The 12,694-nt window shown below is 32.2% G+C and overlaps 1 protein-coding gene across 5 annotated transcripts in view; it reads left to right on the top strand.

The window, feature by feature from the left end:
- Nucleotides 1–12,694, top strand: part of LRRIQ1 (leucine rich repeats and IQ motif containing 1) — a 106,595-nt gene that overhangs the window by 44,315 nt on the left and 49,586 nt on the right. For all 5 annotated transcript variants that reach the window (XM_017743942.1, XM_017743940.1, XM_017743941.1 and 2 more), the window contains 4 exons: nt 7,962–8,051; nt 8,766–8,890; nt 9,491–9,589; nt 9,936–10,021. In XM_017743942.1, the coding sequence (XP_017599431.1) occupies nt 7,962–8,051; nt 8,766–8,890; nt 9,491–9,589; nt 9,936–10,021 (400 nt within the window). The remainder of the gene's footprint in view (nt 1–7,961; nt 8,052–8,765; nt 8,891–9,490; nt 9,590–9,935; nt 10,022–12,694) is intronic.

Here is a 12,694-nt window from a genome sequence, read left to right as displayed (position 1 = left end):
TTTTGTTCTTGTTTCTGAAACGGGGGCTTTTAAGCAAAAAGGAAAAGTTGTTTTGAAATTTAATCAAATCTTTCATGTGACCTGAACTTTGAAACATGTTAAAGGTTAAATGACTATAAACTTGTGACTAGTCTATTTTTTATTACCCTGTGCTTCTGCATGACTTCCCTTCTTTAGACAAAACTGCAAGCTGAAGCACAGCTTTCTTTTCTTATTTTGTTTTAGTATTCATTACCTGAGCTGGATAGAATATTTTGGGTTATGTTCCTTCAAAATTGGGTATTCTTTGAATGCAGGGTATTTAAGGGGTGGGTTGGAGGTGTTCCTTGGCTGGTTTTTTTTTAAAGTTTTTATCTCATTGCCCTTTGAAAGTTTTGTTTCTTTGTTTTCATGGAAGTACAAAAACTTGGGAAAAGATTTATAGAGACATAGCAGCAAAAATTCATGTCATGTGCCAGAGTCAGAGAGGGGAAGTCCTGTTGTCATTTTAATGGAAAAAGACTATATCTGGGGTCTTAGACCCATTTTGAGGGGTGGCCTGAAGGTTCCAGGATCTTGATGTTAATTGAGATGGGTGGGGGTTTACATCTCAAAAGATTTTCAAGCATACATTTCTGATGCTGAGTTGAACAATGTCGAATCTCTGAAGCTGAGGTTGCCATTTACCCATCTGTACTTTTTATTCCTGTATTCAAAGAAATGATACAGAGCTTCCTTTGAACACTGTCAGGCTTAAGACAAAAATGCATTTTTAGAAAAGTTTAGGTAACATAGTCATGAATGACTGACATGAACTACAATAAGATTCAGACTTTTGGAGAGTTAATTATGTATGTAGATGTTCAACCTTTTATTTGAATGAAAACTTCTGTGGTCCTTGAAATTTCCATTGTTCATTTACTTTTCCACAATAAATTGTTTTCATAATTTTATTCACATTTGTGTAGAGCATACACATAGGTACATGTATTAAATATAAATATATATATATATATATATATATATGCATTAGAATTTTAGAGATCAGCTAGTTTTCAAAGCTTGCTAAACAGTTAGGAAAAATTACATGTGGAAAAGACATCTCACAATAAAATTTACTTGAATGCTTTTATTAACAGAATGTGATTTTTCCGGTAATCATGAATATATCCTTCTTAGAAATGGACAACTATCCTTGTCCTCTCATTTTCCTGAAAGAATGCACTCTAATAATTAACCAGTTTTTGTCAGTCTATAAAATCTCTTGGGGTCAGTTAATCATTGCAATGTTCTCTGGAATTCGTGTAATATTACTTTTTTTGGCTTGAAACTTTGTTTGGTTTTAGCAGTCATAAGAATGCAGTTGTACCCAGATTTCTTTTCTAATGTATATATATTGTCTTATATAAAGACAGGGTTGAAAAAGAAGCATTGCCAAAGGTTAAAATAACCTTTGTTAGAGTGCTAACCTATTTATCTTCAGCACATAAAATATGTGAAAAATACTGGAAGACAAACTCAGAGAAAAGGACTATTTTTTCTACTGTTTGCAGATCAGAGATATATTTTCTGTAAAATTTATATCCACTAAGCTATCGAACTAAAAAGATTTTATAATTTTTTTTATAATGTTGTTCAATGCATTTACATATAGATTTAAAATGTCAGAGTTTAGACTGAATTTTTGTACTACTGTAAGTGGAATAATAATGCATCTAATAGAAGATTCACTTTAGGATGTTCGTATCTGACATTTTCTTAGCTTTGGAAGTTTTTTATAAAGTATGGGTCTGAACTGATGTTCAGCTTCCTAACACTGAGTTAAGCTTTACACGTGAACTTGAGTTTCACGAAAAAGCTAGTCCATAGAGTAATCTGATTCCTCAAAGGACTGGATGAAAGAAAAGGCTAAATACACAAATATATTCAGATCTTTAATTTCAAAGGAAGTTTTCAATCACAGTCTATCAACAATATACAAAAGAGCATAGAAAAGTGATCTGGTTCTTCTGTTTAAGCTATAAGAGCTGAAAATTTGTGGTTTCTTAAGAAATTTGTTAAAACTTATTTAGGATTTTAGAGAAGAAATTCCCAGCAAATACTCAGGCTTTGGCAGAAATGGAGTTTAGTTTAAAATGAAATTAAATATGTCGTCTTGGACTAGCATGGTATTTAAATGAAATGTCCTACAGTGTGAAATATGTTTGCCAGGAGCCAAGAGAGAAAGTTACAGCTTTCTGCCAGATGAAAGACAGTTCAGTGAGCTGGCTGTGAGTATCCAGAGGGTTAACCTTCAGCATAAGATCCTTCTGCCTCACCACGCCCCCTCCCAGTGGAAGCAAGTATTTAACCTACAGGATGTTTAACATCAGGAAAAGTAGTTCTTCATATGGAGTGTATTGGCCCAAAAGAATTTTTGTAATCATATTTAAAATGGCGATAGAATGATGTTGAAGGTTCTGCCTTTCATTTTTCTTTGGTTTTAACTTTTTTATTGTCTTTCAGTGAACAAGATTTTAACTGCACTATTCAAATATACTCACTGAAAACTAGAAATCAAGGACATCACCAGCCTGAAGAACTGTATTCAAATTTGTATTCTGTAGAGAAGACTAATGGAAAGATTAATTCTGATTCATTTATTTATTTACTCTAATTATGTAGTATTCTTATTGAAAACAAATTTGAATGTGGAGAGGGCAGATACTTTGTAAAATCTGGTTGAAAAAGGGTTATTCCTCCTAAGGATGACGTTAATGGCCTGCCTCACAGAGGGGAGAAGAAGTACAGAAAAACATGTTGGATAAAACCAGGCAGGTGAACTGGATGGAGAGTGAATCTTTTTTTAAAAGCAGAGGATTCTGCACACAATTTCTATTAAATTTGAACATGGAAATACTGTTTCTAAAAGAAGATCCTTTTTCTTTTTCCCTTGCCATTCTTCCTGTTATGTTGTAATGATCAGGAGCCAGTCATTACTCTGAGTTCATGGTGTGTTTTGGATGTTCGTTTTTTTCTGCTTGTCTATATTCTATTGGGTAATGTACTTGTTTTTATCTTAAAATACCATATAAATAAATGCACTATGTAAATATCAATAATTTTTTTTTTTCTGAATGATCCCTGTCCTGAAAACAGTGAATGAGCAATGAGGAGATGAAAGAGGAAAGGAAAGAGGTATAAAGAGTTAGTTCTCCCTAATTTTCAAAGATAGTTTCACAGTTTTCTTAGGTGGTGATTCTGAGGTCCACCACGCATGGAAACCTGGGGTAGCTTCAGGTCCCATGGCATCCAGCATGATGCCCTTTTGAAGTTGATCTACAGCACTTTTGCAGTTATATCCTATAAGTGGTGTATATGATTTGCATTCTTTCTGGATTGACATAGAGATGACATGGCAAACACACTGACTATATAGTTATATTTGTCATTAGAAATTAGATTACTGTTTTAAAGTGATGAATATTTTCCTAGATTTTAGCAGAAAGTCCTTAAACCAGCAGTTTCCAAGGTCTGAAAGAATGTACTAAAGGAAGGATTGGCTTCATTGTGTCCAGATTTTTTCATTTTTTCCGTAACAACTGCTACTGAACTCTTCTGGAAGCAGAGTACTGATGTAGATGGATATTTGCTCTGACCAGAACAGAGTTGTTAGATGTCAAACGCTGGCCTTTCTTTTCAGCCTGTATTGTTAATGCCTTTTTGCATCCTCTACTTCAAACCATAGTACAGTTTCAGGAATTGGTTTGGTTTCTATTATGCTCTTGTGATCCTCCTTGATCTCAGAGAGATGAAAGGCAATATGTGATGGCATTATTCACAGTTTGGACAGTTACTTGTAGAAGTGCTTCAAAGTTGAGCATAAGTTTTACACTGTTCTGAGAACTACTTTTTGTTCATGGTGTAAATATGACTCAGAACAGCCCTAATTACATGTATAGTCATGATATATTATAAAAGATTATTTAGCTCCAGAATGTAATCAGAGCATATAAAAGATACCTAGGATTAGTAAATAGATATTGTGTAAATAACGTTTGCACTAAAATTTGACTTTTCAGCAGCTCATTCAGACCCAATTAAAGTTAGTAGAACCATTCTCACTCACTTTGGTGATTGTAGGATTGAATTCTGTTTCTGAGACTACAGAAGTTTAATGCTTGATATAAATAGTTGTTACATTTTGCAAAGGAAACAATAGAGTAAATACCTGAAAAATGAAGGAGTAACAAAATGAAAAAGGCTATATATAATATGCCATGAAAAAAAAAAAATCCCTAAACCTCCAGAGTTTATTAATGAGCTGCAAAATCAAAGCAGGAACCTTTTAGGAGTAGTCTCTCAAAGGATAAAAAATGCATTGTGAATCAGGATAAAAAGTTCTTGATCCTAATGGATAAATGGAAATAGCTAATAATATGAAAGTTTCATTATTAAAATGCAGAAAGAAAACCCCAACCTCAAATAGATTCACACCTCCGTCTTCTTGGAGAGTGGTATCATGGATAATTGTACTGTGTTTAAAATTTAAAAATTTGTTTAGAATGGATTAACAAAAAATTAGGTGTAACAAAAAATAGAAAGGTCTATGTATGTTTTGTGTGCTTGTGAAACTTGAAACTTTAAGTAATTAATACAGACTTTTTGAAACAAACACTGGAAATAAAGTATAGAGAATACAAAAGCATAAAAGATATCTTCAGGTGAACTAATATGTGTTAACTGTATGTGATTTACACATATGTGTAAAGCCACATTGTATACCTCAGTATTTAAGAACTTCCTTTTATTTGGCTCTAGAAATAAATATAAATATATATATAAATATAAATATAAATATAAATATAAATATGTTACATCTATAGCTGTTTATGTAGACCATACAATCAAAAACGGACATTTTATTTGCTTTGTAATTGATCTCAGATTGTTGTTTTTTAATCTTAGTGAACAATATCAGTACAAACAGATCTAGTTTATAGCTTTAGGTGTTGGTAAATCTGTCATAAACTTTTCATTAGGACTGTTTATAGGGAAGGTATGGACAGAAGTTTCTTGAGCTTAGTGCTGTGAAAATGTCCAGGGAAAACATAGTGGAAGGGTGTGTTTGAAAATCAATTATGTGTTTATTTTTGTGGACAAAGCAAATATCAGGCTGGTATATTTTTAGAATATGCTATACATTTGTAGGAGTACCAGATGTGCTTAATGATAAATCAGTTATCTTTTTTTTACTGTCTTGCATATTTATGTCTTTGTTTCATACTTTTATATTTTTACTGATATTTCTTTTCAACACGTAGGACACTGAAATACATTTTATAGGCTACAAAAGAAATAGAAACACTAGTAATATTAAGTTAATAAATGGCAAACACTACACTAGGAAAATATTAGTGAGAAAAGTTTCAACATAAATATTAAGAGTAAAGAACTTTAATTGGGTTATGGTACAACTATAAAGCAAAAGGATTCAACAGTGTACTGTTAAGTGATTCTTGTCCCAAAAAATTGGCTACACCTTTGGAGTGTTATTTCTCATGGAGATTTTTGGTTTGGTTTGGTTCTTCATTTGTTTCTTTGATTTTTTTTTTTTTTTTTTGATTGGGTTGTCTGGGCTTTTTTTAATTGTTTTTTTTTGGTTTTTTTTCTGTTACAAACTATTTCATCAGAGAAGTAAAAATTCAAATAGCTAGCATGCAGGCTTGGCCTGAAATCTGACATTAGAGCTTTGATAATACATTTGCTATGTAATACATTTAAGTACTCAGGTACTGTAATACATTTAAGTACTGTAATACTACTACTGTAATACATTTAAGTACTCAGGTAAATAATGGACACATCATTGTACGCACCAATTGAGTTGATTGTCATTTAAATTGTACAAGAAGTGGGAATCTACCTCTCTCCCACCTGATTCATTTGCAAATAGAGGAGGAAATAAATATTTCCAAAATCTGCTATTTTCGTATACCTATATATACCAGCACTATTGACTGGATTGTATGCCCAGACTTGGACAATAAGTGAAAAATTCTCATCTGAAAAGCTAAAAATATGATTTGCATAGTTCAGCTGAGAAGTAAATTTAAAGAGCACAAGAAGAAATAATATCTCTTTTCACTGAAAGTTTTCTGTCAGATGTTGCACCTTTTTCATAGCTTTTCTTTTTGACCATTCTGCTCATAGCACCCAGGCAATTAGAAAACTTGAATATATTGTAGCTTTGTCTCTGCTGAGATAAGAATTTGTCAGTCTTCTATGTTCAAATTGTACCAATGTCACATATTTAATTGATCCCCTTTGGGATTTGATTTACTACAGTCTGCTTTCTGGAATGTTTTTTTTTTTTAATGAAACTTGTGTGAAACTACCACTTAGTGGTTATCAACATAAGAGTAATCACATCACTGAGGAGAGATAAATTAGGGGGTGTAGGTAACTGTAAAAGTTAAGAATGTGTTACATTTTGTCGTATGCCTCTGCAGTTTATTTACATAGATTTCTTAAAATACCTGAGAGAGGAGTTATGATAAAATGGATAATGTTACATATTTATAATGAATTGAAATGTTGAGAGAGGAATGAGGAGAAGAGCAGTTATCTTTTAATAATGAGGGCATAAAATTTTTCCAGATTTATTAAATAAAGGAATTAAACCCAAAACATACTGTAATCAAACAGGGAATTCCAGAAGCAGGGAATCAACCAGATGTAGGAATTAATCCATTTTAAGACATGAAAATAAAATCAAAAATTATTATCTTTCTAAGCTTGGTCAGAATGGAAGCAGAAAGAGTGATCTTAGAGCCACCAAACCGAGTGGCCAGTACCTGAGGTAACCTTTCAAAACACCTGGAATATGATTCTTTTGTCTCTCAGAATTTCAAAGGCCTTGGAAGATCTTGTTCACTAATCAAAGGTCGTAAAAAAATATGCACAATAAGGTATCCAAACTTAGGATAATTTCTCAGGGTCAGAAATCAGTACAATCTGAAATATTTTATGCATGGGAGAAAGGTAGTCCAGTTTTATAAACTGGTCATTTTCAAAAGAATGAACCCCGGGCTCTTTGCTGTTGAAGTAAGAAGAACTGTAATGAGTGAGCCCTGTAAGTCAAGCCAAATTCTTCAGCAGTATTTACTTACTGTGTGGGAGTGATTTGCTTCTCTCACTTATCAGAAGATACTGAAAGGACATGTGGTAAAAAACCTCAAGGACCTATAAGAAAAATAAGTTATGGTTGGTGTTGAAACAAAGGTTTTGATCCGAGGTTGGGTTTGAAACAAAGTCTAGATTTTGTTTTTATGAAAGAAAACTGAATTCTGCCTTAACGTGCTAAGGATGCCAGTTAGCAATTAATTCTGTCACTCTTCTTCATTCCAACCATTATTTTAGTTTCCCACTTATTCCATTACATCAAAAATAAAACTGCTTAATTGAAGCATATAGCATTTACATATAGCATTTATTTTTTTAACCTTGCATTTCAATGAAAATTACTCACCAATTCAGTTCAAGAAAAGCAAGTTTGACAGAATCAGGCACCTACATCTGGACATAAAATACTCAATTAGTCAAAAAGAGCATGCAAAGCTCTTCATGTTCCTTATGCCTTTAAGTTTCTTGGGTCTGTATTTTTTCAAAGTTTTGCAGTCTTTTATAATAAGTTTGTTTTACTAACAATGTTGGAATAAAATTACAGGAATTTGAGAAGGAGGAGATGCGTCTTATTTACAAAACAAAACCAAAACCCTGAAAGGAGTTCCACAACCCACAAATACTCTTGATCTGATCTGTTTAAAATAAAACAGTACAGCACAGCATCTCCAAAGGTGCTTTGAGTGTGATTGCTCTGCAGGTGGCAGTTCTGATATACAACTTGAAAAGATGTACAAAGTATGTAAGACAATTTAAAAGAGTTATCAAAACTAAACTGATTTTGTCAGTGCACTATTTGACTTTGCTCATTCATGCAGGCTGCGTTAGAGAAGGAATGGCTAACTCTAGATTCCACCCGTTTCCCTTCAAAAACACTCCTGCTCTCAAACCAGCTGCACTGGCCAAAGGTAACATGTCACAGAAACAACTTAGTCTTCAGTCTTTATTCATTCCTTAAGGATATGCTATTTTGGGGTGATTAATATGACAATTTAGTGACTTAAAAACACAATTACTTTTAGAAGTCTCAGACTTCCTCCTCACGTCCAGATGCAATTTTTCTTTTAGATTTTCTTTCATTTGCTTAATTTTTTCTTTATTTTGGATTTATTTCAACGCTTTACTTCACAGTAGCAGAAAAAAAGATGATGTGCTTCATCTGCACATTTGGCAGTGGATTAAAAATTGCTAGTTGACAACCTACTTTAAAAATACTAAGATCTGCATTATATGACAACAGCTGAATGTTTTCAGAACAGCTAAAGGTCATCGAACTGTAATGTCTGCTAGATATTTGATAAACTTTGAAGTTTTGGCTTTTTGTTTTTGTAGGGTTTTCTATTCTTATTACAAGCATAGTATTACTAATGTTTTGTTTCCTACAATTAAGAGAAAGGAGTCTTATAAATGTACAATTTATTATATTTGGGGATGTTAAGTGTAAATAAAGTCACCTTTTTGTCCTATTTAGTTAGTCGAAAGTAAGGTCTGTAATGGACATGTAACCACTAAGAATCCTTTCAGTTATAGTGATAAACTTTGCAAACACTGGTGCAGGTTTTCCTGCACATTTTAAACAACTTTACAGGGATCATCAGCTGCATTCCTTGTCTTTCTCTTAGAAGTTTTCTAGGCCTTCAGATTCCAGTGAACATTCAGATAATTTGTCATTATTGCCACAAGAAGTTTGGCAGTCTGCTAACAGACCACATTCATACTCAGCAGAAAAAATCCATTTTCATGGCAGGTAAGTTAAACTATATATTTTTGAATTATATTTAGTTCATTTGGATTTGACAAAAATAAAAAGAAGAAGAGGCTATTTTCTGATGTTTTTGCAACTTTTGGTTAATGTGATATTACTGGAGTTAAAATGTATTTACTTGCTAAAACCAAATACATTAAATTCAGTTGTTATTTTTCATTGACTACCATAAATAGGAGTATAAGACTATATATGTGTAGTTTTATTTATTTAGGTTTGACTATCATAAGACTTCTATTTTTTTCACATGTTATGAAATAGATGTTGGAATAGAGATCTTTAAGACTAGATAAAGATTAAAAGGGATTTCTTACACAGCTGCATTCTGTGAAAGGACTGAAATATGCTTCAAGTAATTGAAATGTAAACATTTCAAATTGATGGCAGACTTTTATTACTCTCCAAGATAAAACCTTCACGAAGTATTAAAATTGGAATTTTTTTTGCATCATTTCCAAGCTTCAAAAGTGCCTTTAAAAGGCACAAACAAGTTGCAGAATAACAAAGGCTGCAAAATAGTGTAACCTCAGAGCCTTTCTTATTTACTTACCTTTCATTACTGCTTTTATACTTTGTTTCCAGGTCAGGGAAGGAAACAGTGTCATCACAGCTTTCTAACTGGAAAGAAAAAAAGAAGTTTTTACTTATGTCTGAAAAAGAAGAGAAAATATCAGAAGAATGGTATGTTAAGGTCTTTTGCTTACACAGTGGCTTCCAGGAATAGGTATGGTATAGTTGGCTGTTGCTGCTTGCTTTTTTTAAGTTCCACCTTTGGAGAATCTCTGTTTTCTACCAAAGTAAAAATGATTGTAATTATTTTTGTAAGTGTCTGGGAAACTATCTTATTAAGTTTCAATAATGTAATGTTAAGATAAGAATTGCAGCTATCTCTGTAATTCAGAAAGTTTCATACCATGGATCAGTACTACACACCAGTATTCTTTTTGAAAAGTGTATTATACAATAATATGCAGCTGGTGTAACATAATACATGTGATATATTTAGTAAGTTATTTTCTTCCCTTAGGGGTTTTAAGGATATTTCTACTGCACAGCTAATGCTGAAGAGGGCCCATAAAATGAAACCTAAAAAATACAGTAATAAATATTTAGGTAAGTCAACAGTTAAAATAATGGTTATATTGATGTAATTTTTCCATTCTTAAAATAGTGTCTCTCTTTTAAAAACTTCACTTGTACAATATTAAACATTAATTTGAATAAAGATGGAGTGTGATTCAGTAAAAACAACTCATTTTAAATCAAGATATTTAGATTTTAAAAACCATTTTGAAGTTGAATATTTGACAGCTATGGTAAACAGAAATTTTATTTCTTCCTGTTCATGTATCTCTTTTTCTTGATGTGAGATTTATATTTCTGCATTTTGTGCTTCTCTTTGTATTTTCTTCTTGGGAAAATCTCAGGTTAAAATTATCGAATTATGCAAGAACTATTTATGAAAAAACCAGCTTGATATAGATAAAATTAAATCTTTAAATTTTTAAAATTATATATTTACTGTGGAAATAGATAAAGCTTATCCAGCCTCTCATCCAACTGTGTTCTGGTTCTTCTCAGATACTTCCAATGTCAATGAACCTTTCTTAGAGTCATTAATTGTTAATATGATATGCTAATAGAAATGTTGCTGGAATATATTAATGAACATATTAGTCATATATTGATAGTACAAGAAACATTTAAACATTTATGACCCTATTTGACAATAGGACCTAACACTAAATGGTTTTTAGAAAATGCACCCTTATATACCTATATTTTGTATCACAAGCTACACTCTTCTGCGTAACTTTGCAAAACTCTACTGTATTAAGTGTTGAAAATATTGAAAGATGTTTTGCTCTTTGAAGGGCAAAAATCAGCCTACAGATATATTTCAGCAAAGCATTTTTCTGTGTAATTTTTTCTACTTTCAATACCGTGCCTATGACGAAGACTAAATGTGACAAAAATGACCTATAATTAAAAAAAAAAAAAAAAAAAGGGGTAGGTGACAAAAAGACAAGTAATCAGCAAACTGTGCTTTGTGGAAATGAGAGTATATGGATAGGAGGTTAAAGTTATTATATTTAAATCTTCATAGCTTTTCATGGTGCCCTACCATGTTACCTTATTAAAAAAAAAAAAAAGCAATAAGTATTTGGTGTGCAGCTGAGTTCTTAATATATATTCCATTTTTTTGGCCTCTGCATAATTTTTCAATGAATAAAACTTATTAGGTTATATCTTCTTTCCTCCATATGCTGTCTGTCTTATGTTAGTAATTAATCCAGTCATAAATGTCTGATTGAGCATATCAAATTTGCTATCCTATTTTTGTTGTAGTTCTAATGGATTTCTTGGATATGTTTATGTTCACTTTGTTCAGATTATTCAATATGATGTATGGGTGTTGAGCTTTTTAATGTAATGCTTGGAATATTCTCAAAGTACATTGCTAGTTTTAAAAAAATTGAAAAAACTTTTGCCCAATGTTTTTATAGTTTCAAATTTTCTCCTCTTGACACTACCTCATATAGAATTTTTTTGTCTTTCTGACTATTACATCAAACACAAAAATAACCTGTGTATATAATTTGCCTGTATGGAGTTCTCTGTCTGTCATTAAAATCACAGGGGTTTTTTCAGATGAACAGAAAGCATAGTTTCCAGAACCAAAAAATGTGACTGAAAATATTTCGCCCCATCCCGTTTAAGTAAAAAGGTTATCAAGCTGACTATTCTTTCTCATACAGCCCACTGACAGCCAGTCCTTCCCTGGTCAGTAAGGACCAAACGGATATTATCAATCAAAACAAGTATTTTTATATTAAATTGATCTTAAAGCTCTAATCTTGTACTAAAAAATGATGCTGATCAAATATTCTCCACGTGAGAAGAATCTCCGCATATATAATTATGTTTTCCATCAGGTACATCCTCTGAAAGTGATGAGAGTAAATCAGGGTCTTTTTGAGAGTCTGGTAGAACAGAGGGACTTTTCAGCATTTCAATTAGAGCATATAGACCTTATCCTGAGGCTAGCCTGCTCCAGATCAGGAAACTGCAACCAGACCCATTAGGCTGCCAGTATCTTTCTCTGTGTGGTACAGCTCATGCTAGGTTACTTTTAGCAATTTGAGTGTAACTAGGGAGAGAGAGTTCACAGTCTTAGGCAATGGCTTTGAGTTTAACCCTGCTGAAGCAGGAATTCCAAAAGAGATTTTATTCCTTCTAATATTTAAAAGCAGACAGAAATTTATATGAATAAGTAGATGTCAACATTGTCTTTTAGTGTTTCCATAGAAGTTACCATCCTATCGCCTTCATTTCCACTGAAATGAGGTTCGTTTATCTTGTACTTACTGATGCTGAATATGGAAGGTTGTAGGATCTAGTTTTAGCAATACTATTTCTGTTCTTTCTTTTGAATTTCCAGGTCTTCAGTGTCATAATTAAAACTGTTTCCTTTTTAGCTTTCTAATTTAAAGTAGTTGAACATATGCTAACTACAAGAAAATAATTTTGTTTGTGAGAAAGATTCATAACCACTAGAAAGTAAGTAACAAGCATCCACTGGATGGAAGGAATTATAAGGTATAAAGAAGCAATGTTCTATGTTATATCTACTCACGCATCTGACTTAGAAGCAAAACTTTTTTTGAGAAAATGCAAAGCAACAACTCTAAAGGTTCTAGATACAAATAAATGATAAGATATTCACATTAAACTGATAGCTTTTACATTGAGATTTCAGTATAACCCCAAACATCTTTTATATAC

Source organism: Corvus brachyrhynchos, unplaced genomic scaffold (assembly GCF_000691975.1).
Source record: "Corvus brachyrhynchos isolate BGI_N302 unplaced genomic scaffold, ASM69197v1 scaffold9, whole genome shotgun sequence".
Classification (NCBI taxonomy): Eukaryota; Metazoa; Chordata; class Aves; order Passeriformes; family Corvidae; genus Corvus; species Corvus brachyrhynchos.
This window is presented reverse-complemented; position numbering and strand designations above follow the sequence as displayed.